At 44.6% G+C, this 23,365-nt stretch overlaps 1 protein-coding gene across 4 annotated transcripts in view; it reads left to right on the top strand.

Annotated features, from left to right (window-relative positions):
* The window catches only part of LOC119437613 (choline transporter-like protein 4), a 629,795-nt gene extending 607,523 nt beyond the window's left edge, over positions 1-22,272 (top strand). For all 4 annotated transcript variants that reach the window (XM_037704613.2, XM_037704614.2, XM_049660742.1 and 1 more), the window contains 4 exons: positions 2,360-2,504; positions 3,047-3,135; positions 4,791-4,875; positions 16,914-22,272. In XM_037704613.2, coding sequence (XP_037560541.1) covers positions 2,360-2,504; positions 3,047-3,135; positions 4,791-4,875; positions 16,914-17,023 — 429 coding nt within the window. In that variant the 3' untranslated portion in view covers positions 17,024-22,272. The remainder of the gene's footprint in view (positions 1-2,359; positions 2,505-3,046; positions 3,136-4,790; positions 4,876-16,913) is intronic.
* Positions 22,273-23,365: the final 1,093 nt, after the last annotated feature.

The raw sequence follows: 23,365 nt of genomic DNA, 5'->3' as shown, positions 1-23,365 counted from the left end.
GGCACACGCATGTCACATTGCTCCCAAGCAGCTAGGGAGCGGCTTCCCGCTGGCCGACGCGCGCCGTTGCGTACTTTCTGGAGCCTGCACATACAGTTGCGTGGTACCGACCGGCGAACAACACGTTTGCACTGCTTGGAAATAAACAGTTGTTTCTTTACGAAGATGTGTTGACTTGCTACTCGGGCCGTTGACTGCTGGCTGCCGGTGCGAGATCCGAAGTCCTCAAATACAGCATGTGTGCAGTGGCACTTTCTTTCGCGTGTACGGCTTTTCACTCACTTTAGGGCTTGATGGCACCTGCAAACAAAACACATTCCATTATTGTAATGGCTAAAATAGAGATCGATGTAGCCGTCATACCTCAATAGCTGAGCAGGCGACTTCGGCAGGCTGTGAAGATGGCAAACGAACCGACAGTGCACCGGCCGCATGGGCACTTCGCATGGGCACCGACCGCATTGACACGATGGCTTTACCTCGGATTGGATTGGATTGGATTGGATCGCAACACGACACTGAATCGTCGCACAGCATGCTTTGCCATGGGTTTTTGACATGTCAACGTCAATATAGTTTGTTGAAACATTATTATTAATATATAAAATTAGACAGTGAAACAATTACATGTTTTAGGAATAAGTGGTGTCGTAAAACTAAACATTTTGAACGTGTTTCCAGCTTCCAATGAATTCAATTAGCGAAAGCGTAGTAAAAGTATAGCCTTAGAGATCAACTACTACATGGCGCCTGTTTTATTTTTTGCTTCTGTAATCATTCATGCAGCCAGCGAAAACATAGCCTTTGAGATCTGTTAGGTGGCTGAGATTAAGGTCGCGAGTTCGATTCAGGTCGTGGAGGCTGCATTTCGATAAGGGAGAAATGCAAAAACGCTCGTGTACTTCGATACAGGTGCATGCTAAGGAACCCCCAGGTGATCAAAATTATTAGATCATGGTCCTGGCAAAATAAATTCGAGAATTTGCCCCAGTTACAAGTTGGAGGGTGGGGCTCATAATCGACCTTTCCGCAATGATGGGTAGTTTTAGTACACTCGCTCCATGTTCCATAATTAGTGATTTCTAGTGGGCGATTCAATGTTCTGCAAGTTTTCCATAAACATAATTTTAAATGTTACTGTACTCATGATCTAGGCATGTAATATAATAATGCCAATTGCTGCAGGGAGAAAAATTGCGCAATTTTCATGCTAGAGTGGGTTTGTCCAAATATTAAATTTTCATATATGTCATCTTAAGTTGCAAGGATAGGTCAGTTACTCGTTTTGCCTTGCAAAAAGAACTCCAAGCATCGATCAAAACATGCAAATATTAATTACAAACCTATACAATTTCCAACCATAATTTTTCTTATTAGGACATCGATCCATCCATGTCCTAACTTATGTATGTCCTAGGCATGCACATTTATGTACAGCCACTGGACGATCAAAATCGGATGTCCCCTGGACATCCCGTTCAGATGTCCTCTGGACATCCGAATGGGATATGGACATTCCATGTACGTCCTATGGACGTCCGTGCTGGATATCCTGATGGATGGACATTCGGACTTGTGGCGGACGTCCCACGGATATCCGTGGTTACTTGGGGCTCGGTCACTTGCTGATCATTAATTGCAACAGTTGTGGCGCAGCAAAAGACGGAGCGCACCTGCTTCTGTCGTCTCTCGTTCGTTAAGTAATCATGCTCCAACTAGCCCAGTAACATGCTTTATTACACTTGCTGATGCATTGAATGGGAGTGTTTCCTTCCTTCTTATTGCATGTTCTTTCACACTGTAGTTTCTGTTGAGATTGGATCTGTATACTGTTGTGGCTTTGTTGCACTGTGTATACAGTCAACTTCCATTAATTTGACCTTGGAAGTACACCGTCATTTTGGTCAGAGTCTTCAATAGATGAAGTTAAAAGAGGGTAGAATATCTGTTTTCTACCATTCATTTATGCAAAATAACTGAACAATAACATGTGCTATTATTTGGCCTTAAGAAATGCTTGATGTAGCACAATACTAAGCATTTTGTTGTGGACCCCTTCAGTATTGATCGTGTACACCCTCTGTGGTGAGTCTGGACACACACACATCATGGAATCCTCGTGGCTGTCACAGTCATCACTGCCAATAACGTAGCTGCCGAGGTTTTTGGTTGGCACAGGCTGCACGCTGTCAATGTCAATAAAGTCCTAGAAAAAGGCACCATGTGATGAGCATGTCAAATAGCAGAGCCAGAAGATAACATCTCTTGAGTAAGACCTCCCATACGCAGCATTGCATGTCATTCTGATGCTTGCATTGGAGAATGAAGCTAAATGTTTCATTGGTTGTTCTGTCCACAGATTGCTATTTATGGCAAGAACTTCTGCAGTTCTGCCAAGGAGGCCTTCAAGTTGCTCATGCGTAACGTGGTGCGGGTTGTTGTACTGGACAAGGTCACTGACCTGTTACTGCTTGTCGGAAAACTCGTCATTGTTGGCATTGTTGGTAAGCACTGTTTTGTGACAGTAGAATTGATGGAGTGAGCAATGATTGGGTGAGCACAGAAGTGAGGAATCCAGGAGTGCAGTGACCTGGAATCCTGCACGCCTGTGCAGCCTTGAACAAATCCTGTTGCTACAGCCGTAAGAGGCCATGGCTCTAGCACTGGAGCACAATGGGGCTGAGTGCTCAATCAGCTTTGTGTGAGCTAAGCTTAGAAAACAAGTCAATACGATACGTGTGCCCCCTTCTCATCGACACCGCACTTGCCAGCAAGATCTGGCAGCACAACTCTGAGGCCATGTCATGTTTTTGTCACCGATCTCTGGGGCGTGCGGGTGTGATGGGAGAAGGGGGTGACAGATGCATGGGGGCACAGCAAACAGCATGTTCTGTTCATCATCTGTTTCCGTGAAAGTGCTTTACATTGTTCAGGCATACCGGCAGGATTGTCGTGCGGCACACTATTGCAGCAGTGAATTATTTGAATGTGTTCGGAAACTAAACAAGCTCACTGACTTTTTTTTATTTTTTTGTCATCTCTGCAGCTGTGCCAACCTTCTTTGTGTTTTCCCGCAAGGTGGACGCACTCAACAGCCACCTTCCTGAGCTCAATTACTACATGCTGCCCATTCTGGTGAGAGATGCACTGACTGAGCGATATTTCATTGTTCAAATGTAGCACTTGGCCCTGCTAGGCTTGCAAACCAAAGTACCAATTGAACTGGAAGGGCAGAGATAAGCTATGCAAGTATGGCAAATCATTTCTGTGGAATCCCGAAGTATCATGAAAGGAAAAAAGAATTGTCATCCACCTGAATGTAGCGCGAAGCTATAAAGGAAAACCCGTTTCCTTTGTAGCTTCGTGCTACATTCGGGTAGATGACAATTTTTCCCTTTCATGATACTTCCTCCTCCACTTTACGGGATTCCGCAGAAATGATTTGCCATGTTCTCCTTTGGCTTCGAGTTGTTGATTCGCCCTCACGTTGCGATCTGCTAGCCTCCTGGTTAGCACAGATGGTAGAGGCGTTGGTCCCGTGTTCAAATCTTGGACCAGGACGAATTTTTTCTGAACTGCAAAGCGTTTTTTCTGAGAAACCCGTTTGGGTTTCCTTTGTAGCTTCGTGCTACATTTGGGTGGATGACGATTTTTCCCTTTCATGATACTTCCTCCACTTTGCGGGATTCCGCAGAAAAGATTTGCCATGTTCTGTGTCCTTTGGCTTCGAGTTGTTGATTCGCCCTTGCGTTGCGATCTGCTAGCCTCCTGGTTAGCACAGATGGTAGAGGCATTGGTCCCCGGTTCGAATCCCGGACCAGGACGAATTTTTTCTGAACTGCAAAACGTTTTTTCTGAGAAACCCATATGGGTTTCCTTTGTAGCTTTGTGCTACATTTGGGTGGATGACGATTTTTTCCTTTCATGATACTCAAAAGTGGCACTCAAATTAGTCTAGCTCTGTTGCGTACTAATCATGGAATTTTTAATGGTGTAAAAAGTAAAGTCCTGATAATCCAACCAAATATTTAAACATTTTCAAATACCTAGTTTTCAACTCTAATACTAATATTAAAAATATAATATTCTATAATATTTAGAATTTTTTGAATATTCACACACACCTACTGATTACTAAAAGTCCTGCTTCAAGCGATTTCAAGTTGGCCGCCATTCTTAGAAAACAAACACAAACTGCAGCATTACCAAAATAATTTATTTGCCTATGCGTAAATAAAATTTTATTTTATTTATTTATTTTATTTTATTTTATTTTTTATTTATCTTTCTTAATTTTTTTTGTTTCTTCTATCACCTTTCATTCCCTTTACCCCTTTCCCCAGTACAGGGTAGCAAGCCGGTATTTTTCACTGGCTAACCTCCTTGTCTTTCTTTCCCTTCCTTTCTGTCTCTTGCCCATGCGAGGAGTTTTTTCTTTATATTTTATTAGTTTGGATCACCAAAAATTTTATTGTTTCAAAGGCAAACGGTCATTGGGCAAACAAATGAAGTGTAGCTTTTCTTTCAAAAATTTTGTATTAGCTTGTCTATTGAACAACTGGATTTGTTTAGCTGCATTATTTGTCACCAATGTGTAAACTTTTTAATGTACATTTCTCAAGAAGCTGAAAACATTTACAGACTTTGCAGATTGTTTTTCTCTGCACTGTGTTGCAGGGCAAACCTTATTTAAATACTCTATGGGAGAAGCTCTCTGTGAGGGCTGCCATTTGACTTTCAAATAGAAATGATGTGTCCCAATTTGACCTAATGTTTCTCCTTTAATGCAGACCATCTCTGTGGGTGCGTACATCATTGCATCAAGCTTCTTCAGCGTGTACAGCATGGCTGTAGACACACTATTCCTCTGCTTTTGTGAGTATGCTCTGTGTGGCTCAAGATGCAGTGGCATGTTGTCAGAAATGACGTAGCTTTCACAGATGGCACTACCAGTCTGTCCACGTAGCTTGACTAACACAATGGTGCGAATGTAAACCCATGTGACATAGCACAGGCACTCCTTATTCATGCTTGCTTCAGGTTAGCCATTGTGCAAAAATGGCCAAATTGCTCACAGCTGCACTTTGCGCCAGGTGGTTTTCATTGAGAGGCCTTGCCGTGCATGGCCCCCGCAGAGGTGCTGCGTCACTTGTAACAGAAATTCTTATTGTGCTCTATGGTGACTTCCAGCGGAGCAGCCTACGAGTACAGTAGACTTCCGTTGATTCGACTCTCGCTAATATTTCGGTTAATTCAATCACAACTGAAGGTCCCATAGATTTCTGTGGTTCCAAAGTTTGTTATTTCGATCGTAAAATTGGCCTTTGCTGGGTAAATAAAACTTCGACGGGTCAGCACGTACACGCCTGACTTCAATGGTGACCCTAATAGCGACCCCTTTAGCACAAGCGTCTTACTTGGCATAGCTTAGGAAACAGTGACTACATTTAAAAAACTATTAATTTTGGTCTGCCATAAGAATATTTTCAATAGAAAACAGTCATCATCATCATCATCATCATCAGCCTATATTTATGTCCACTGCAGGACGAAGGCCTCTCCCTGCGATCTCCAATTACCCCTGTCTTGCGCTAGCGTATTCCAACTTGCGCCTGCGAATTTCCTAACCTCATCATCCCACCTGACTTTCTGCCGTCCTCGACTGCGCTTCCCTTCTCTTGGTATCCATTCTGTAACCCTAATGGTCCACCGGTTATCCATCCTACGCATTACATGGCCTGCCCAGCTCCATTTCTTCCGCTTAATGTCAACTAGAATATCGTCTACCCCCGTTTGTTCTCTGATCCACACCGCTCTCTTCCTGTCTCTTAACGTTACTCCTAAGATTTTTCGTTCCATTGCTCTTTGTGCGGTCCTTAACTTGTTCTCGAGCTTCTTTGTTAACCTCCAAGTTTCTGCCCCGTATGTTAGCACCGGTAGAATGCAATGATTGTACACTTTTCTTTTCAACGACAGTGGTAAGCTCCCAGTCAGGATTTGGCAATGCCTGCCGTATGCACTCCAACCTAATTTTATTCTTCTGTAAATTTCTTTCTCATGATCAGGGTCCCCTGTGAGTAATTGACCTAGATAAACATATTCCTTTACCGATTCTAGAGGCTGACTGGCGGTCCTGAATTCTTGTTCGCTTGCCAGGCTATTGAACATTATCTTTGTCTTCTGCATATTCATCTTCAACCCAATTCTTGCACTTTCTCGATGAAGGTCCACAATCATTTGTTGTAATTCCTCTCCATTGTTGCTCAATAGGACAATGTCATCTGCAAACCGAAGGTTGTTGAGATATTCGCCATCGATCCTCACTCCTAATTCTTCCCAGTCCAAGAGCTTGAATACTTCTTCTAAGCATGCAGTGAATAGCATTGGAGAGATTGTGTCTCCTTGCCTGACCCCTTTCTTGATAGGTATCTTTCTACTTTTCTTGTGGAGAACCAAGGTAGCTGTGGAATCCTTGTAGATATTTGCCAAGATATTCACGTATGCCTCCTCCACTCCTTGATTACGCAATGCCTCTATGACTGTGATATCTCTACTGAATCGAATGCCTTTTCATAATCTATGAAAGCCATATAGAGAGGTTGATTGTACTCCGCAGATTTCTCGATTACCTGATTGATGGCATGGATATGGTTCATCGTAGAATATCCCTTCCTGAAGCCAGCCTGTTCTCTTGGTTGACTGAAGTCAAGTGTTGTCCTGATTCTATTGGAAATTATCTTGGTGAATATTTTATACAATACTGAAAGCAAGCTAATGGGTCTGTAATTCTTCAATTCTTTAACGTCTCCCTTCTTATGGATAAGTATAATGTTGGCGTTCTTCCAGCTCTCTGGTACACTTGAAGTTGTGAGGCATTTCGTATAAAGGGCCGCAAGCTTTTCAAGCATGATATCTCCTCCATCTTTGATTAAATCTACTGTTATTCCATCTTCTCCAGGCGCTTTTCCCCTGGTCATGTCTTTCAAGGCCCTTCTAACTTCATCGCTAGTTATAGAAGGAGCTTCTGTATCCGGTTCATCACTATTTCGAATGGAAGAAGCTTGGTTGTTTTGGCTACTGTACAGGTCAGTATAGAATTCTTCTGCTGCTTTTACTATGTCATCGAAATTGCTGATGATATTACTATGCTTATCTTTCAGTGCATACATCTTGCCTTGTCCTATGCCTAGTTTTCTTCTTACTGATTTCATGCTGCGTCCATATTTTACGGCTTCCTCAATTTTTCCCACGTTATAATTTCGAATATCCCTTACTTTCTTCTTGTTGATCAGTTTTGACAGTTCAGCGAATTCTATCTGATCTCTTGAGTTGGACACTTTCATGTTTTGTCGTTTCTTTATTAGGTCCTTTGTTTCTTGGGAGAGCTTCCCTACAGGTTGCTTTGGTGCTTTACCTCCCACTTCAATTGCTGCTTCTGAGATCAGCCTAGTTACGGTTTCGTTCATTATCTCTATGTTATCTTCATCTTCCTGTTCTAAAGCTGCATATTTGTTTGCGAGCACCAGCCTGAATTGGTCTGCTTTTACCCTTACTGCCTCTAGGTTGGCCTGTTTCCTCTTGACTAATTTCACTCTCTCTCTCTTAAAATTGAGAGAAATCCTAGACCTCACTAACCTATGGTCACTGCACTTAACCTTACCTAACACTTCTACATCCTGCACTATGCTTGGATCGGCAGAGAGTATGAAATCTATTTCATTCCTTGTTTCTCCATTAGGGCTTTTCCAGGTCCACTTCCTGTTGCTGCGCTTCCTGAAGAAGGTATTCATTATTCGGAGCCTATTCCTTTCTGCGAATTCTACTAACATCTCTCCTCTTGCATTCCTAGAATCGATGCCGTAGTTGCCAATGGCTTGCTCACCAAACTGCTTTTTCCCCACTTTTGCATTGAAGTCGCCCATGACTAAAGTATACTGAGTTTGAACCTTTCTCATTGCTAGTTCAACATCTTCATAAAACTGTTCAATTTCTTCATCATCGTGACTAGAGGTTGGTGCATAGGCTTGTACTACCTTCATTTTGTACCTCCTATTCAGCTTTATTACGACGACTGCTACCCTTTCATTAATGCTGTAGAATTCGTCAATGTTGCCCGCTACGTTGTTATGCACTAGAAATCCTACCCCGGATTCTTTCTTATCTGGAAGACCTCTGTAGCAGAGGACGTGGCCGTTAGTCAGTACTGTGTAAGACTCACCAGTTCTTCTAACCTCACTAAGGCCAATAATATCCCAGGGAATGCCTGATAATTCTTCAAATAGTCCTGCTAAGCTAGCCTCACTCGAGAGGGTGCGCGTGTTGAACGTTGCCAGGTTCAGTTTCCATTGGCGGCCTGCCTTGACCCAGAGATTCTTAGCACCCTCTGCCGCGTAGCAGGTCTGACCGCCGCCTTGGTCAGGTGCTCCGCAGCCACTGGGAACTGAGGGCCATGGGTTGTCGGAGTCATGAGGGAGGTAGTGGCCGAATACTGCACCAGGGAGGCCAATTCCTGTTCTGGTGAGGGAGTGACTTTGATGAAGCTTAGTGGGCCTGCCTAGTTTGGTTGCACCTGAACTAGTATAGCCCCACTAGCTCTCGGCAATATGTATTTTTTTTTCTTTGCCGGTGTCAGGCACCACTCCATGCCTGAAAATGTAGTGGAATGGACCAGGATTCGAACTTACGACCTTCAGATTTGAAGTCGGGTGTTCTACCTCTACTCCACGCCACCACTCACAGAAACATGCTACTATTTAATGCCATACTTTGTGTAAAAACCCCTTTTAAAAAAGCAAAAAAGAAGCTCCCAGAAAACAGTACCTTGCAATAAATTATGAGTATTTATCCTATTCTAATGCCTGGGTTCTCTTTCCCAAAGAAAGTGGTCCAAAAATTGCCATATCGGATACTAAACTGAAGCCACGTTTGCGGAATTCGCAACAGTCTACCTGACAGTAAATAGGTTGATTATTACAAGAGAAAATCGCGGTCAGACTTTCATTTTTCAATTTTGTGGCAAAACCAAAGTCTGTCGGTGTGATGTCATGGACTGTGGAGTACCGTATAGACTTGTGTGAAGGCCTCACTTTTTTTTTTTCACAATTTTGACGAGGTGCCGCTTTTACACAGGACCGAACCATTTGGTTTGGTCCAGTGTAAGGGTCGCTACTAGATGGCTCTAAACACTATATGCCACTACTAGATGATTCTCGCCATCTAGTAGTGGCTCGCGGCAGTACGTAGCACGCAAAACACGCCAATACGCGCGTGCAGTATCAGGGTGCCGAATGTGATTGCTTCTCTGCGGGAACTTTTTTTCCAAACTTTTTGGCTACCAAGTTGGGGGTGTGGCCCTTACACGAGTCTATACACTATTCTTTCGCATCTTGGCCATTGTGGTTCAGTAAACATTATTGAAAAGTTCATTTTTTGGTGCTCTTAGTATCCATTTGTACTGATGACCGAGCAGACAGGCTCACAATGAATGCGACATCAGGGCGAACTGTTGTGGGAAGGCTGTATTGTGTGGGCTCACCACGGGTGCGTGACACAGCTCGAATCATTTTCCCTGCAATACATAACTTATTTATTTATTTATTTATTTATTTATTTATTTATTGAACATACTTTCAGGGTCCGAAGGCACTCACAGAAAGGAGTGTGGAAAAAATGACAAGACGTGCAACTAACAATAAAATATAACAAGGCATTTTGTAAAGCGATCTTGAACTCGTGGTCATCAGTTATGCTTGCGATTGTGGAGGGAAGGTGGTTCCATGCGACGCTTGTTCTAGGAACAAAAGAGTCGTTACACAATTTTGTGCGACAAGACGGTAGACCAACCTTGAAGCGATGATCGGTCCTTGAAGAAATATAATGAGGTGGATGAAACAGGATGGTCCTTTAAATCGTTGTTATAATAATAGATTTTGTGAAAAAGATTAAGGCGAGATGACGTTCGACGCAACGAAAGGTCAGGCAAGTTTAGGGTTTTCTTCATAGACATGACACTGGAATGACGTGAATAATTCGATAAGATAAAACGATAAGAAAAGATAAAAATAATGAGATTCTGGGCCTTCATTCACAAATGGTGGTGCAAACATGACAGATACACCATTCAAGTGCGGTTTGCTATGCTGAGCCACGTGTGCCATGCATGGCAAACAGCCATCTTTATTGCATGCTGAGAGAGAGTGAAGGGAGGCTCCCCAAGAAGGCACCTGATTGACTACCCTGCACTGAGGAAAAGAAGCGATAGTCGGGGTACTCACACAAGAATGCTTGTTGACAGTCACAAGCGCTCCTAAAGTCGAGTCAAAAAGACGCAATAGGGCATGGGTTCTCAAAGTGGGTTCCGCGGAACCTACGGGTTCCGCAGGCCCCTGCTCGGGGTTCCGCGAGCCACTGATAAATTTTCCCTGGTCCCGCTCTCGACAAGTGTCTTAAACGGCGAACATGAGGTGCGCTTGATCCAAAGAACCTCCATTAGTCATGCCCGAGTTACGGTGCCCGAGTGTCAAAAAGCACATCACAGTGCGTAACAGCAACGCTCGAACTGCGCAATAAATACGCAAGCAGTTTGTAGCCACCGAACCTCTGAGAACGGGCAGCGCGCCTAAGCTTTCACACTTGAATCTCGGAGGCCGTAACTTACCACCATGCGCCTTTCTCCTATTTGTAGATAGGGTAGGTGCCGATAGCGTGCGCACTGATGTATACGTTGGAGGAAAAATAAAAAAAAAAAATGCGGAGCACCGCAAATGCGCGCCGCAGAAGAGCAAGAACGGCGTAGCGTCCAACCGAAACGAAGCGGCGCAGTCCGCATCGCCGTGGTCCTCAGCTTGCACCGTGGTCCACAGCGGCAATCGTACGCGGCACGTGACTGACAGCAACGCCGAAGCGCTTCGTGCCTAATTGTGCCTTTAAAGCCTCTATTCTTGCGTTTATCGCCACGCGTAACACCGCGTTCGCGGCTAGTCGCGTGCCTCCGTAAGTGCGTAGTCACTATCTCTGATCGCGTCGATAACCACCACAGTTTCGTCCGCAGCGGTTGCGGCAAATAGTTTCATTTTCACTCGATGCGCACGTCGGCTGCGTGCCTTCACAACTGCGTAGTCGCCTCCCATGGCAGCGTCGATAGCGACCGCAGTTTCGTCCGCACTTCTTGCAGCGAAAGGTAGCTTCGTTTTGACTTGGTGCGTCTGTCAGCCGCCTGCCTTCTGAACCGCAAGGTCGCCGTCCATGATCGCGTCGATAGCGGCCGCGGTTTTGTCGACAGCGGTTGCGGGAAGCAGTAGTTTCGCTTTTACTCAGTGCAAAGCTGTCGAAGATAAAAAGCACCGGCTACATCGCGATGGACGGACACTTTTTTGGCGAGCAGCTGAGTTGCGAAAAAATAATCGGGATGTGCGCCCCGCCCGTTGGTGCAAAGCGCGTCTCACATGAAAATGCGCGCCGCGAAGGATGTCGCGAGGCCTTCGCCGCTGCTAGCGCTAATCAGTCATGAGATGAGGAGAATTTCAGCTTCCGCACTGGTCTTGTGCTAAATAGAAACAAGATTTGACGATTCATTGAGTAAATAAAAGCGTGTTGACGTAGTGCAGCATTTGTTTGTTTTCTTGATACCCTCGATAATTCTGTTAAATCGGGGGGGGGGGGGGGGGGGTTCCTTGGCACTTTATGGAGCTTAGCAGGGTTCCCTGGGATGAACGTACCTGAGAACCCCTGCTTGAATAGGGCTTTCATGGCCTTATGCATGTGGTTAGGCCAAGGTCTAAACCAAGGTTAGGCCAAGGCCCAAATCGAATAATCACTATTCGTAAATGCAGAGATTTTTCGAATACTTTTAGAATACAGTATAGACCACTTATAACGTAACCGCTTATAGTGCAGGACCGGATATAGTGCGGTCTTTTCAGACTCCCATTAATTTTCCCATAGCACTCCATGTATACACGTATCGCTTATAGTGCAGTTGCGGGAAACGAAATACCGGTTACAGTGCGGCTGCCTGGGAGTATGGAAGTCAGCGGAGATGGCGAACGCTTCCCTCAAACGGGCGCCCCAAGGAGTGCTCGAGGAAGAAAGAGAGACAAAGTGGAGGAGAAGGGCATGTGGTGCGAACGAACAGCCAGTGAGGCTTAAACCAGAATCTTGAGTGCAAGTCATGAAATATCACGGCGCACATAGCGAGCGAGGGGCCACGAGACTGCCAACGCCGGCCAACACTCGCTTCACGATGACAGCAGTAAACGAAACTTCGGGGAGTGGGCGGCGCCGGCACGGCGAAGGGTGCACGCGGAGACCGTGGAATGTGAGGGAGGAGGGCGGCAGGAAAGCCGACTTCGCCTCGGCAACTCCGCCGCTTCGGTGGCTCCCCTCGCCCTCCCTCGTAGCTCCCTAACTTTCGACTGTCACCGTGCGCGCCCGCCGCCGTGCAGGCGCCGCCGCTCCAGCCGGCCCGGCGCCAGCTCCCGAAGTTTCGTTTTCTGCCATTATCGGGAAGCGGGCGTTTGCCGATGTGGGCAGTTTCGTTGGCTGGCCTGGGACAGCGCTGCTGCTTCCCTCTGCGCCGTAGCCGCAGCGTGCAAGGTCAACATGTGACTAGAAAGTATAGGAAGCATAAAGGAGAAAGAAGGGTTCACTCTCATTTTCTACGCGTGGCTCCAGTAGCGTGGCTGAGACCTCGGCACGTACACGCATGTTCCGGCGCAACGCAGAATCAGCGACCTTGCCATTTGAGAGAGGGTGACATTTCTGCCGCGTTTTTTTTTTTTTTTTTTTTTTTTGGTTCGCGCGCGACATTGAGGGGTCTCTCCTAAGCTTTTACTCTATGGCGGTGTCGGAGCAATGCCAGTCGGAGGCGCCGCCGCGTGATTTGGTTCGAATTGACGAGATTCGACTGTAAATTGAATGCAAATGTTCTAACCGCATTCCTTGACTGTCGCATACGCGTGGCGGCTCGGTGCACATGTTTTGCATATGTACGGGCCTTGAAAATTGTTGCTTTGGTTATAGTGCGGATATTCGCAACTCCGGAGACTTACGTTATAAGCGGTCTACACTGTATTTTAGAACGTCAGTTGCGCCCAAATAAACATAAAATTGGAGCAAGAGTACGGTAAATTTTCACCCCGCAGGCATAGTATCAACAAAAAACATGAGAACTTGCGTAGTGGAGGAGGCTATGTCACTACGGTAGCCATACTTAACAGGCGGTACAGCGATCATTCGCACTCTCGGAAGAGCCCTGTGCATGCGAAGAAACTGCTTGTTTGCTTTTTAATGCTCCAATTGTGCTTTTGACAAACAACGCTTCATAACGTGCTGCTATGTAATGACAGAAACTTGCCAACCTTAAGATACTGGGATGTTAACATTGTTTTATATTAATTGTGTAGCATGACAATAATTAAAACAGACACCGACCACGAAAGTTGAAAAAATATAATAAGACGTTTCGGCTCCCGCACGGGAGCCTTGTTCACAATGAAGTTGAAAGCAGAAATGGTATGGTTATGTAGGCTTTAAGATGTGACGTAAGCAATGTGTGTACACGTGGGGAAAGTTGCCGTCGTTGCGATTAAGTGTGTGTTCGGTGTTCTGAATTGTCAGGGATTCAAGCAACAGCCGAGAAGTCCAGTTCTTTTCTTTTTCTATTATCTTTGCGTTGTCCCAGTCTATTTCATGACGAGTCGCTTCTGCGTGTTCGGCCAGAGCATTTGTAGTTACGTTCTTCTTTCTTACATCATACATGTGTTGCTTGAGTCTCTCAACTCAAGAAGCGGCTACCCTGACTCGTTTGTGCACTCCGTGGAACGTCAGCTAACACTTCCAGCACGCACCGATAGCACGCGTCCTAAGAAGCGTGCTCTTGTGCCGTATGTCCCTGGGATCAGCGAGCACTTGGCGCGTGCTCTACGCCCCTACAGTGTACAAGTAGCGCATGTTCCTACAAAAAAGTTGAGACACTCCCTTGTAAACATAAAAGACAAGCTACCAAAAGAAAAATTCCCAGGTGTTGTCTACAGCATCCCATGCGCAGACTGCGATCGAAGTTACGTCGGCGAGACAGGCAATTTTCCGTAAAGACTCAAGCAACACATGTATGATGTAAGAAAGAAGAACGTAACTACAAATGCTCTGGCCGAACACGCAGAAGCGACTCGTCATGAAATAGACTGGGACAACGCAAAGATAATAGAAAAAGAAAAGAACTGGACTTCTCGGCTTTTGCTTGAATCCCTGACAATTCAGACCACCGAACACACACTTAATCGCAACGACGGCAACTTTCCCCACGTGTACACACATTGCTTACGTCACATCTTAAAGCCTACATAACCATACCATTTCCGCTTTCAACTTCATTGTGAACAAGGCTCCCGTGCGGGAGCCGAAACGTCTTATTATATTTTTTCAACTTTCGTGGTCGGTGTCCGTTTTAATTATTGTCATGCATATTCCCGACCAGACGGGTTTCCGTCCAACTCTTGACTTAATTGTGTAGCAAAGACGAGGAACGCTATAGTGGGCCATCCTCTCCAGCACTTTGCTCGGGGAACGCCGCTCGTGCTGAGAGTCCGTGCCCTGCTCTGACAGTCGGCCCAACCGCTGGTGACAAAGAAACTCCTTTACAATTGTGATAACAGCAGTTCATTATTCGAAAACTATTCGAAAAGTATTATATATTCAATTCAATTCGCTTCTGAAACTATTGGATTCGTATTCAATTCGGTCTCAAAAATCACTATTGGCACACCCCTACTAATTTCTTTAACCATACTGTCTCTATTATTTGCTGCTCTGTAACTACAGTCGAACCTCTATATAACGAACCTCGATTTAATGAAGTTTGTGATGTAACGAACTATCTTTTTTCCCTATCTTAGTTCCATTAAATTAATGCAACCTCGAATTAATGAAATTTGCAATATAACGAAGTTTTGCGCTGCAAATACAACTTGGTTATATTGAGGTGCGACTGTACTACTTGTTCACCCTGGGGTTATTTCAGGAAGGTTTCTTGCACGCCTCTTAGCATTTAGTCATCAGGCATCTTATTACCATCTTATGATCTGCATTGTGCCGTCAGCTTGCAGTGAGGCGGCTGCAGATGGATTGTGGTGCTGTTACAGCTACAATTGGTCGTCAGTGGCCATGACATCAGCATAATATGTAGAATTCATTTTTTGCTTAAAAAAGGGCATGTGTGGTGAGCACTGGCAGTGATGCCTTTGTTTTAAAACATGTACAGTGTAGACCGCTTATAACGCAAGTCGCCGGAGTCTCGAATATCCACACTATAAGCGGTACCGCAATATAATCTAAACAAGTATTTTATTGCCATCATTAATGGACACTCCAAGTGCATTTCTGCCATCGCTGTCACCATGGTCTAGGTTCCGTATTCGCTTACTAAATAAATAACAAGCACGATGTCACGTGCACACAAGCAAACATGAACACATCTCGCTCGTTGACCGCAGAAATGAAGTGTCAAAACGCTTGAGTGACGAAGCGCGGCGAGCGAATTGACCTTCGTGCTATCATGCCTCTCGCTTCAACACGACCTATAAGCGGTGAAAACACGGCGCGCAGCGGACTTTCCCCGTCGCAGATTGCTTTCAAGATAGGGCCAAGGCGATCATATCGCCGAAGTGGATCGTCGCAGATTACGTCCTGCTTCGGTCCACTGAAACCGTTCTGCATTGCTTTGCTGGTGAAAATCCTCTTCTGTTTGCACCAGTCCCTAACGCAAGTTTCGGATTCTCCGAATGCCCGTGATGCAGCCCGATTTTCGTCCCTCTCCGCATACATGATCACTTTCCTTTTAAATGCGGCATCATGATGAACTCGGTACTTCATGCTGATAGAGCAGACGCAGAGAACATGAAGACAGACGGTAGACTATTACTTAAGCACCTGTACTGCAGCACATGGAGGAAGCTACGGTAGCTAGGCTCGAGAGTAGCTAGGCTCGACGCGCGTGCGAGGCGGCCATTTTGAAATGCCTATATGGTAACTCAGATCGTACTCGATTCTAACGCGCACACAATTTTTCGACCTGTTTTATCGGAAAAAAAGTGCGCGTTAGGTTCGAGTAAATACGGTATTTGTGGCTTGAGGGGAGCGTTTGTCATCTAGGTTGACTGCCGAACTTCCAGGCAGCCGCACTGTAACCGGTATTTCGTGTCCCGCAACTGCACTATAAGCGATACGCGTATACATAGGGTGCTATGGGAAAATTAACAGGAGTTCGAAAAAAAAACGTATTATATCCGGTCCTGCACTATAAGCGGTTATGTTATAAGTGGTCTATACTGTATAAAACAAAGGATAATAGCACCATCTGCATGTTCCCATAAAAGTGAAACCAAAACTAACACTACATAATCTGTTTCCTGTTTAAAAGGATTCTAAAGGAAAATGTTAAGTCGAGCTAGGTAGATAATCGCACCACTGCTGCTCCTCACTTGGAATTGCCCGCGCCAAAATGGACTCCACTTTCTGTGGATTAGCCAGTGTTTTCGTCACATGAGTGAGTCTAAAGTAGGTAGCACCACTTGGATTTTCCTTACAAAAGCTCTGTTCACGCAACGAATGAAAAATTTGTTATTACAGAAGCTTAATTTTTCAGTCTAGTTGGACTTAATGTTTTCCTTTAGTGTCCGTTTAAGTATATCAGGTCATTGTATCTGCATAAGGGCCAGTTGTGTGTTTGTGTGCTCATAATTCATGGGAGGCAATGAGTGCACCAGCAACACAAATTGGCACAGCATGTCCTCCAACTTATCTTTTTTTTCTGTCGTGGTGCATTGTACGATGTGTGTTGCCAACTTCCATGTCTTGTGAGTTCAGTGAGCAAAATGATGGCCTCCATGTGAACTGCAGTGTCTTTCAATGTGCAGTGGAAGATTGTGAGAGGCATGATGGATCGGAAGAGAAGCCGTACTACATGTCCAAGGAGCTCATGAAGATTCTTGGAAAGCAGAACAGGTTGCAGGATGCCGACAAGTGAACGCCCGCCCACTTCGGTGTGCTGCTGCACAGAGGCCTTTCTTGAATTGCGCTTCCTTGGCACAATTTGCCCAGCTTTTGCTTAGCATTGATTTGGAACATGCACTCGTGACTTCATAACTACGCCATGAGTGGAAGGAAATATCTCGAGTTGTGCTCCTGGTTAAGCAAAACACTAGTTGTCCTGCACTGCGGACAGGAAACTGTGCAAGTGCACTGTGTGGCCTGGGTGTTTATGTGCATGCTGATTGTGTATAATTTTGTGCACGGCTTTATTTGTAGTGAATGTTGCATGGTTTAGCGTCTCGCTCCTATTTGTGCTGCAACTGTCAGTGTGCAACAGATGAAGCAGCTTATTGCATGCATGTGCCATTCTGGTAGCTTCATGCTCGGCCACTCATTTAACAAGCGCACAAGGCTGCACTGCCATTCATATGTTATTTTTATTGAAACAGAGACCATGCACTCGAAATGCATTGATGCTCGCCTAGGTTATGTTTGTACCAGCAAAGCAATTTTGTCCCAAAAGTTATCTGATAATGTTTGGAAAATGTTTAGTCTATACTCCCAAAGAAAGTGTCCCTCACATGCTGTTTTGAACAAGTGTCGAAAGCGGCTGTAAAAGGCTTCTTTTTTTTACCAACTGCCAGTGTTTTTTAGGTAACCTCGACAGTTTTATGCCAGGGCCCTTTTCAGGCTCATATGGGAAGCAATCAGGAGAACACACTGATGCTGCATATAGTAGTGTGAACTCATATAGTAGTACATCACCTCATTATTTCGTGCGAGAGATTTTACCATTTGGATGCCCAGACTTCGAGATGACAATATGAGAGGGGGGAGATGTAAAATTTTTAGTCAACGGATTAGCCTTGCCTTGTGGTGCATGATACCTGCGAACAAGGAATTGAAACCAACAAACTAGATGCATATACAGAGACAGCAAGTGCACAGGAACCATCGTTTTAGCCTTGCCTTGTGGTGCATGATACCTCTGAACAAGGAATTGAAACCAACAAACTAGATGCATATACAGAGACAGCAAGTGCACAGGAACCATCGTTTTTGGTTCCTCTGGCATCAAAAATGATGCTTGTCTGACTTGATGGTCTCAGTCTATCTTGATTGCCAACGCAAGGAAGGTCGTCATCAGGACTTGGCTGCATGTTTGGTTTCGCTTAACTTGGCATTGAGGTTTCATTTGTACAAGTCCTCGTGGAGATATTGGTGGCAGGTTGATGGACCCATTTCCAGGGTATAGCTCGCAAAACTGTCGCAGTGTGGTCTCGTTGTTCACCGTGTCCCTTATTAGTCTGGCAAAGTCTTTGCTTCAGGAAGGTTGCCCAGACCATGTCTTCAGCGAAGTCCTGCCTGACTCGAATATTATGTACCACTCGGATACTCGTTTGCAAAATAATGCCTAATTTCTCTCATCATCACATGTGGTGTCTCATTGCCTGTCTAGCCCTGTGTACCAGGCTTTGACACACTGCTGATAATTGACGTCCATATGGGTTTTGCTGCATCCACTGATTCGAATCTGGATCATTTCATGAGCTTAAGGTAGACGGCAGTATTTCAGCGCTTAGTAAGGACGAGGACAAAGAAGGAGACATACGAACACACAGGCGCTATGTGTTCGTACGTCTCCTTCTTTGTCCTCGTCCTTACTAAGCGCTGAAATACTGCCTTCATGATGAACCAACAAGCCCATCTTGCCACTCTTAAGGTGGACAGAACTTTTGGGGCAAAGTAGTATTGATGTCGATTGTGCATTATGAGAAACACTGGCAATGTGTAGTCTTTATGGAAAGTCAGGCCACATAGCATTGCCTGACCAGGCCGTGTCCTTTACCTCACCTATCACGTGTGAGCACTGCAAATTTGTTCTATGCACCTTTTGGGAAATGTATGTTGCCAAATCGCCTTCCTGTCTACAGAAGAAGCATTTGTAAGTTGCACATGGTTTGGGATCTTATTGGAAAGCAACACGGTGCACCTTGTAAATTGTGCACCGTTATGAAAGGAAACACTGCTTTTAAAGCCAGTAACTTTCCTTGTTCCCATGCTGAAATTTTAAACAAAAATTGTATGTGTGCAGGACTTTTCGATGCCAGAACTATATAGCAAATAGCTGTGAATGAGGTTCTGACTTGCAGGAATCTTGGTTTGCATACATCTTCATGTGTCCCCTTTCGTACCGGTGCAGTGCTTAGCCTAGACCTGAGAAGAGCTTTATGGGAAATAATAAAGCCAGTGGAAAGCTCCTGTCATACCTTTGGGCATTTGATCATACAGGCGTTGTGCCTTTTTGGTCATTGTCCGTGATTACCTTTTCTGCAAAAAAAATGGGGACACAACACAAGTGGACTGGCTAGCATCTAAAGAATCATCTTCGAGAACATCACAATATGTACAGAGCGCTTGAAGGGCACTTGGCTGTGCAGCTTGTTATTGTGCCGAGTTTGTCAGCTTGTGTGCAACATACCTGTCAGATAGTTGAGGCTTCACGAGATCACATGAGGCACTCGCTAATGTGTTAGCACTCACTATCCATATTGCTTTCAAGTGGCGACAGTTGAGAATATAACTTTGTGTTGTCTCCCCAATTTTTTAAATTTTTTTTGCATGTGAAAAGTAATCGTGGATCGCCACCATCTAGCCCAAACCCACACGTGGTCCTTGTGCAGCTGTAGGATTCGGCCTGCTGTGCGACTGCTGGCATTTAATAGAGAAGGCATTTCGATTGAAAGTAGCTTGAAGCATGCAGTTTTATACTAAAATTACCAGAGGAAGATCTCACGCTGCAGTCAATCAACCATTGTGGGAATCATGGTCATATGTGAATTTTTGTACGATATGGAATGGATTCATTGTTGAAATATTTTACTGTTTACAGCGTCATTTAATGTTCTGTGTGGTTCATTTATGTTGTGTGCTGGCCTCGCAACATTTGTTAGAGCTGTAGGTGTTTAAAAATTCTGAGTGAAGTCATTTCATCACAATTTACAGCGCATAAATTATTCTTAGTGCTCTTAAATACATTTGTCACTAGTATAGATGTCTTAGCAAAACACTCATCATGGGTAATTATTTATATTGCCTTTGTAATATCCTGAAAACTGTAATAGCAATTATATAGGCTAATAATGATTGTTGTAAAAGTGAAACTTCAAGAAGGTTGTTGCAAAGGTGAGAGGCCCACCATGAACAGCAGCCATACTTGTAATTTTAGTGTGAAACTACATTGCTTGAATGGCACATGATTATTTTGGCCCGTTAGTTGTTTTTTCTAGTATTGGAGGCACCCTGCGTGCCAACTGTTGGCACTGCATGTGCAACTCGGAGCATGCAGCAAGAGTGCATGATACTTTTCTATGAACACTTGTGTCATGTTAATACTATAGATATTTTTTTTGACAGTTCAATAGATCCTGGGGGTTGAACCTGTTCAGTTGCGCTGAATCCACAGGGTTTAGTTTAACTAGGGGTTTTCTTCAAATCTTTGTTGCCTTTGTTACAGTCAACCAAGTTCTTTGAACTTAATTTTCATGACAGATATCTGTATCAAGATCCTCAGATATCAATGGACCAGTTGATATAAAGGAAAGCCTGATAGCAATGCCAACACTTGTGCCAATAACTCAGTGAGATAACTACTTGAATTTCAGCCATGTAATACAATATAGAAATTAGGAAGTTTCTGTGATGGATGTTGGCTGCAGTGAAGTAGCATAGAATACGTTTTCTGGTTGGAAGGTTTTCCTCAAGGTTGTTAGTCATAGCTAATTGACAGTGCAAAATAAAACCAGGAGGGGAAAGACAACACAGGATGAGCACTGACTGCCAACAAAATGCATTTATTCTGTGTGCACATATGTATATGCCCACGAAACAGCGAGGGGGGGAAGTGGGCTCAGGCACGTGTGTCAAGATGTTAAAAACTTGATCAGTGGCTTAGATATGGCCTTGTAAGGTACATCGCGATTCCTTGCAGTGCATGGAAAAAGCTTTGCAGATCTCACGTACTCGCTGGTCTTGGATCTGTGCAGAACATGTGCGTATTGAAGTAAAGGCAGGCACCCACATTTGGTGCAGTGAATTTCTCCTGCTCTTGGACTTGAGGTTAGTGGAGTGCAGGCGGTCAACGACCCATTTGTCCAATGTACGAGCCTCGTACACATGGCTCTCGCAAGGCACAAAGTTCGTGGCAACTGTCTGTTCTCGGGAAGAATAGCGTTAACCCTCTTGCGTAACGGCCCTAAGTTGTTCAGCACCCTCTAGATTATTCCCATTATTATATGTAATATCGCCGGGACTATATAATATATCCATAACTGATCAATTGTTCTGAATGTTTAGCCCATGCACAGTTTAAAGAGCCCAAGCCCCCTTCTCTATCCCCCTCCCTGTTTCGTGGGCATCTATATATACACACACAGATTAAGTATGTTTTGTTGGCTCGTCCTTTGTCATCTTTCTTGTCCTGGTTTTATTTTGCGCCATTTTTTAGCTACAACTCAGTACCAACTAGCTCGAGTTCAGACCCTTTTATTAGTCGTGTTATACTACCTGACAATGTCTTTGTACCTATAATGTCAAGGACACTTAACAGGGAGTTTCTGGAGAAAGCATACCCAAGTGATATTGCTTAGGCAGAAACTCGAATTCTACTGCAGGCACATTCTTATGTACTCTCTCTGCATTCTTTTGTGTGCCCAGTGTCCACTAACTTTGGGTCCATTATTGATATAACTCTCTATTTGTGCAAATTTGTGATATGCAGTGTTAGCTATTATGTTAAGAGGTCGATGCTGAGCTATGGTCGAAATTGGAATGACAGCGTACTAAAACATTTGCTAGGCTGAAGATTGGAAAAGCGAGCCGGAGTGTACTTTTTTATGTTGTTGATCATACTGACATTGTTGCACTTTGCTGAAACCAATATGTGGGACAATGTTGTTTGTTATCCAGTTTTATTGATTGCCATTTGCAGGAAAAGAGATGGATTGTGATCTACCTGTAATTTTCTTCTGTTGTAATTGAATAACCTGTTGTGCATACTTTGGTGTGTGCAATTGCGGAAAAGATATGTTAGGTCAGTGTCCTTGTACCTACAGCTTGCACAAGGAATGGCATTAACAGTTGTTGCTGATCCTGCAATTATGTACACTGCCTGTTGTCACGCTGAGCCTGAACATATGCCAAAGTTGTGCACTTTTCTTGCTGTAATAAAGATGAAAAAAGGCCTTTGATTTTTTCTCAAAACGAAAGCAGGAAGAGGGTGCGTATCTTGAGCCAACCTCGGCAGAGACTGCTTCTAAGGTGATGGCAGAGAACTGTTTTGAGCAGGGGCAAAATAGAAAGGTTGAAAGCGCATAATAATTGCATCCACAATAAAGGAAGTGAAAATATCTCGAGCTGCAACCTCTCACTAGTGCCACCTAGACACTTGAGTAGTGGCGCCATTTCTGTGCTCTTGCAGTGTTATAGCAGCTTTTCACTGGCCCATCCTTCCTATGCTCTCCACTGAAGTGGCCCGCTAGAGGCGCAGCTGCCTCCTGCTGTCCGTTTCGCTGTCTCAGGCGGGTGGTTCTTCTATGCTGCAGTGCTGGTCGGTTGGCTGCGACTTCGTTGCTTGCTGCCGGCTTCATTTCCGTGTAGTGCCTGCCTGTGCGTGTCACCCACGTTACAGACATGTGTCCCGGGTAGGCGAAAATGCCTAACCGTCGCCGCAACTATTGTTTCGTGCCCGAGTGCCATACAGCCATGTGAAAGAGGCACCGAAGGCATCCTTATTCAATGTCCCACGAGACGAAGAATGAAGAAAGCAGTGGGAACGGAACTTTCATCGTGCAGATAAAATATTGGATGAAACAAGCACGGTCTGCGAGCTACATTTCGAGCAGCGATATACAGGGTGACCCAACTAGTGTCATACACCAAGGTTTAAAAATATGCAAATGCCACGTAGCCGGACAGAACCAAGGTAATGCTGTTTGTCGTCACTTGGAGGTGCTTTATTTCTTGCATTCCGCCTAATTACATAATTAGTTTTAATTAATTAGGCAAGTTCTCATATTATAATTAGATGAAATGGGTCAGAAAACTGTAGAGCAACATGAAAAACTCCCGATACAGCTTTCTGTTGCTCAATACATGCTACATAAAAGTGTTTTTCCGAGCGTGAAAGAAGCCTGCGAATACAGGCAAAGTGCCTCGAGCGGCCAGTCGCGCGGCAATTTGGGTGTACTCCTGGGCTTCTTTCCCACTCGGAAAAACACTTTTATGTAGCATGTACTGATCAACAGAAAGCTGTTCGGGAGTTTTTTATGTTGGTCTA

This window comes from Dermacentor silvarum, chromosome 1 (assembly GCF_013339745.2).
Source record: "Dermacentor silvarum isolate Dsil-2018 chromosome 1, BIME_Dsil_1.4, whole genome shotgun sequence".
NCBI lineage: Eukaryota > Metazoa > Arthropoda > Arachnida > Ixodida > Ixodidae > Dermacentor > Dermacentor silvarum.
Note: the sequence above shows the minus strand (reverse complement) of the source record. Positions and strands in the feature narration are given on the sequence as shown.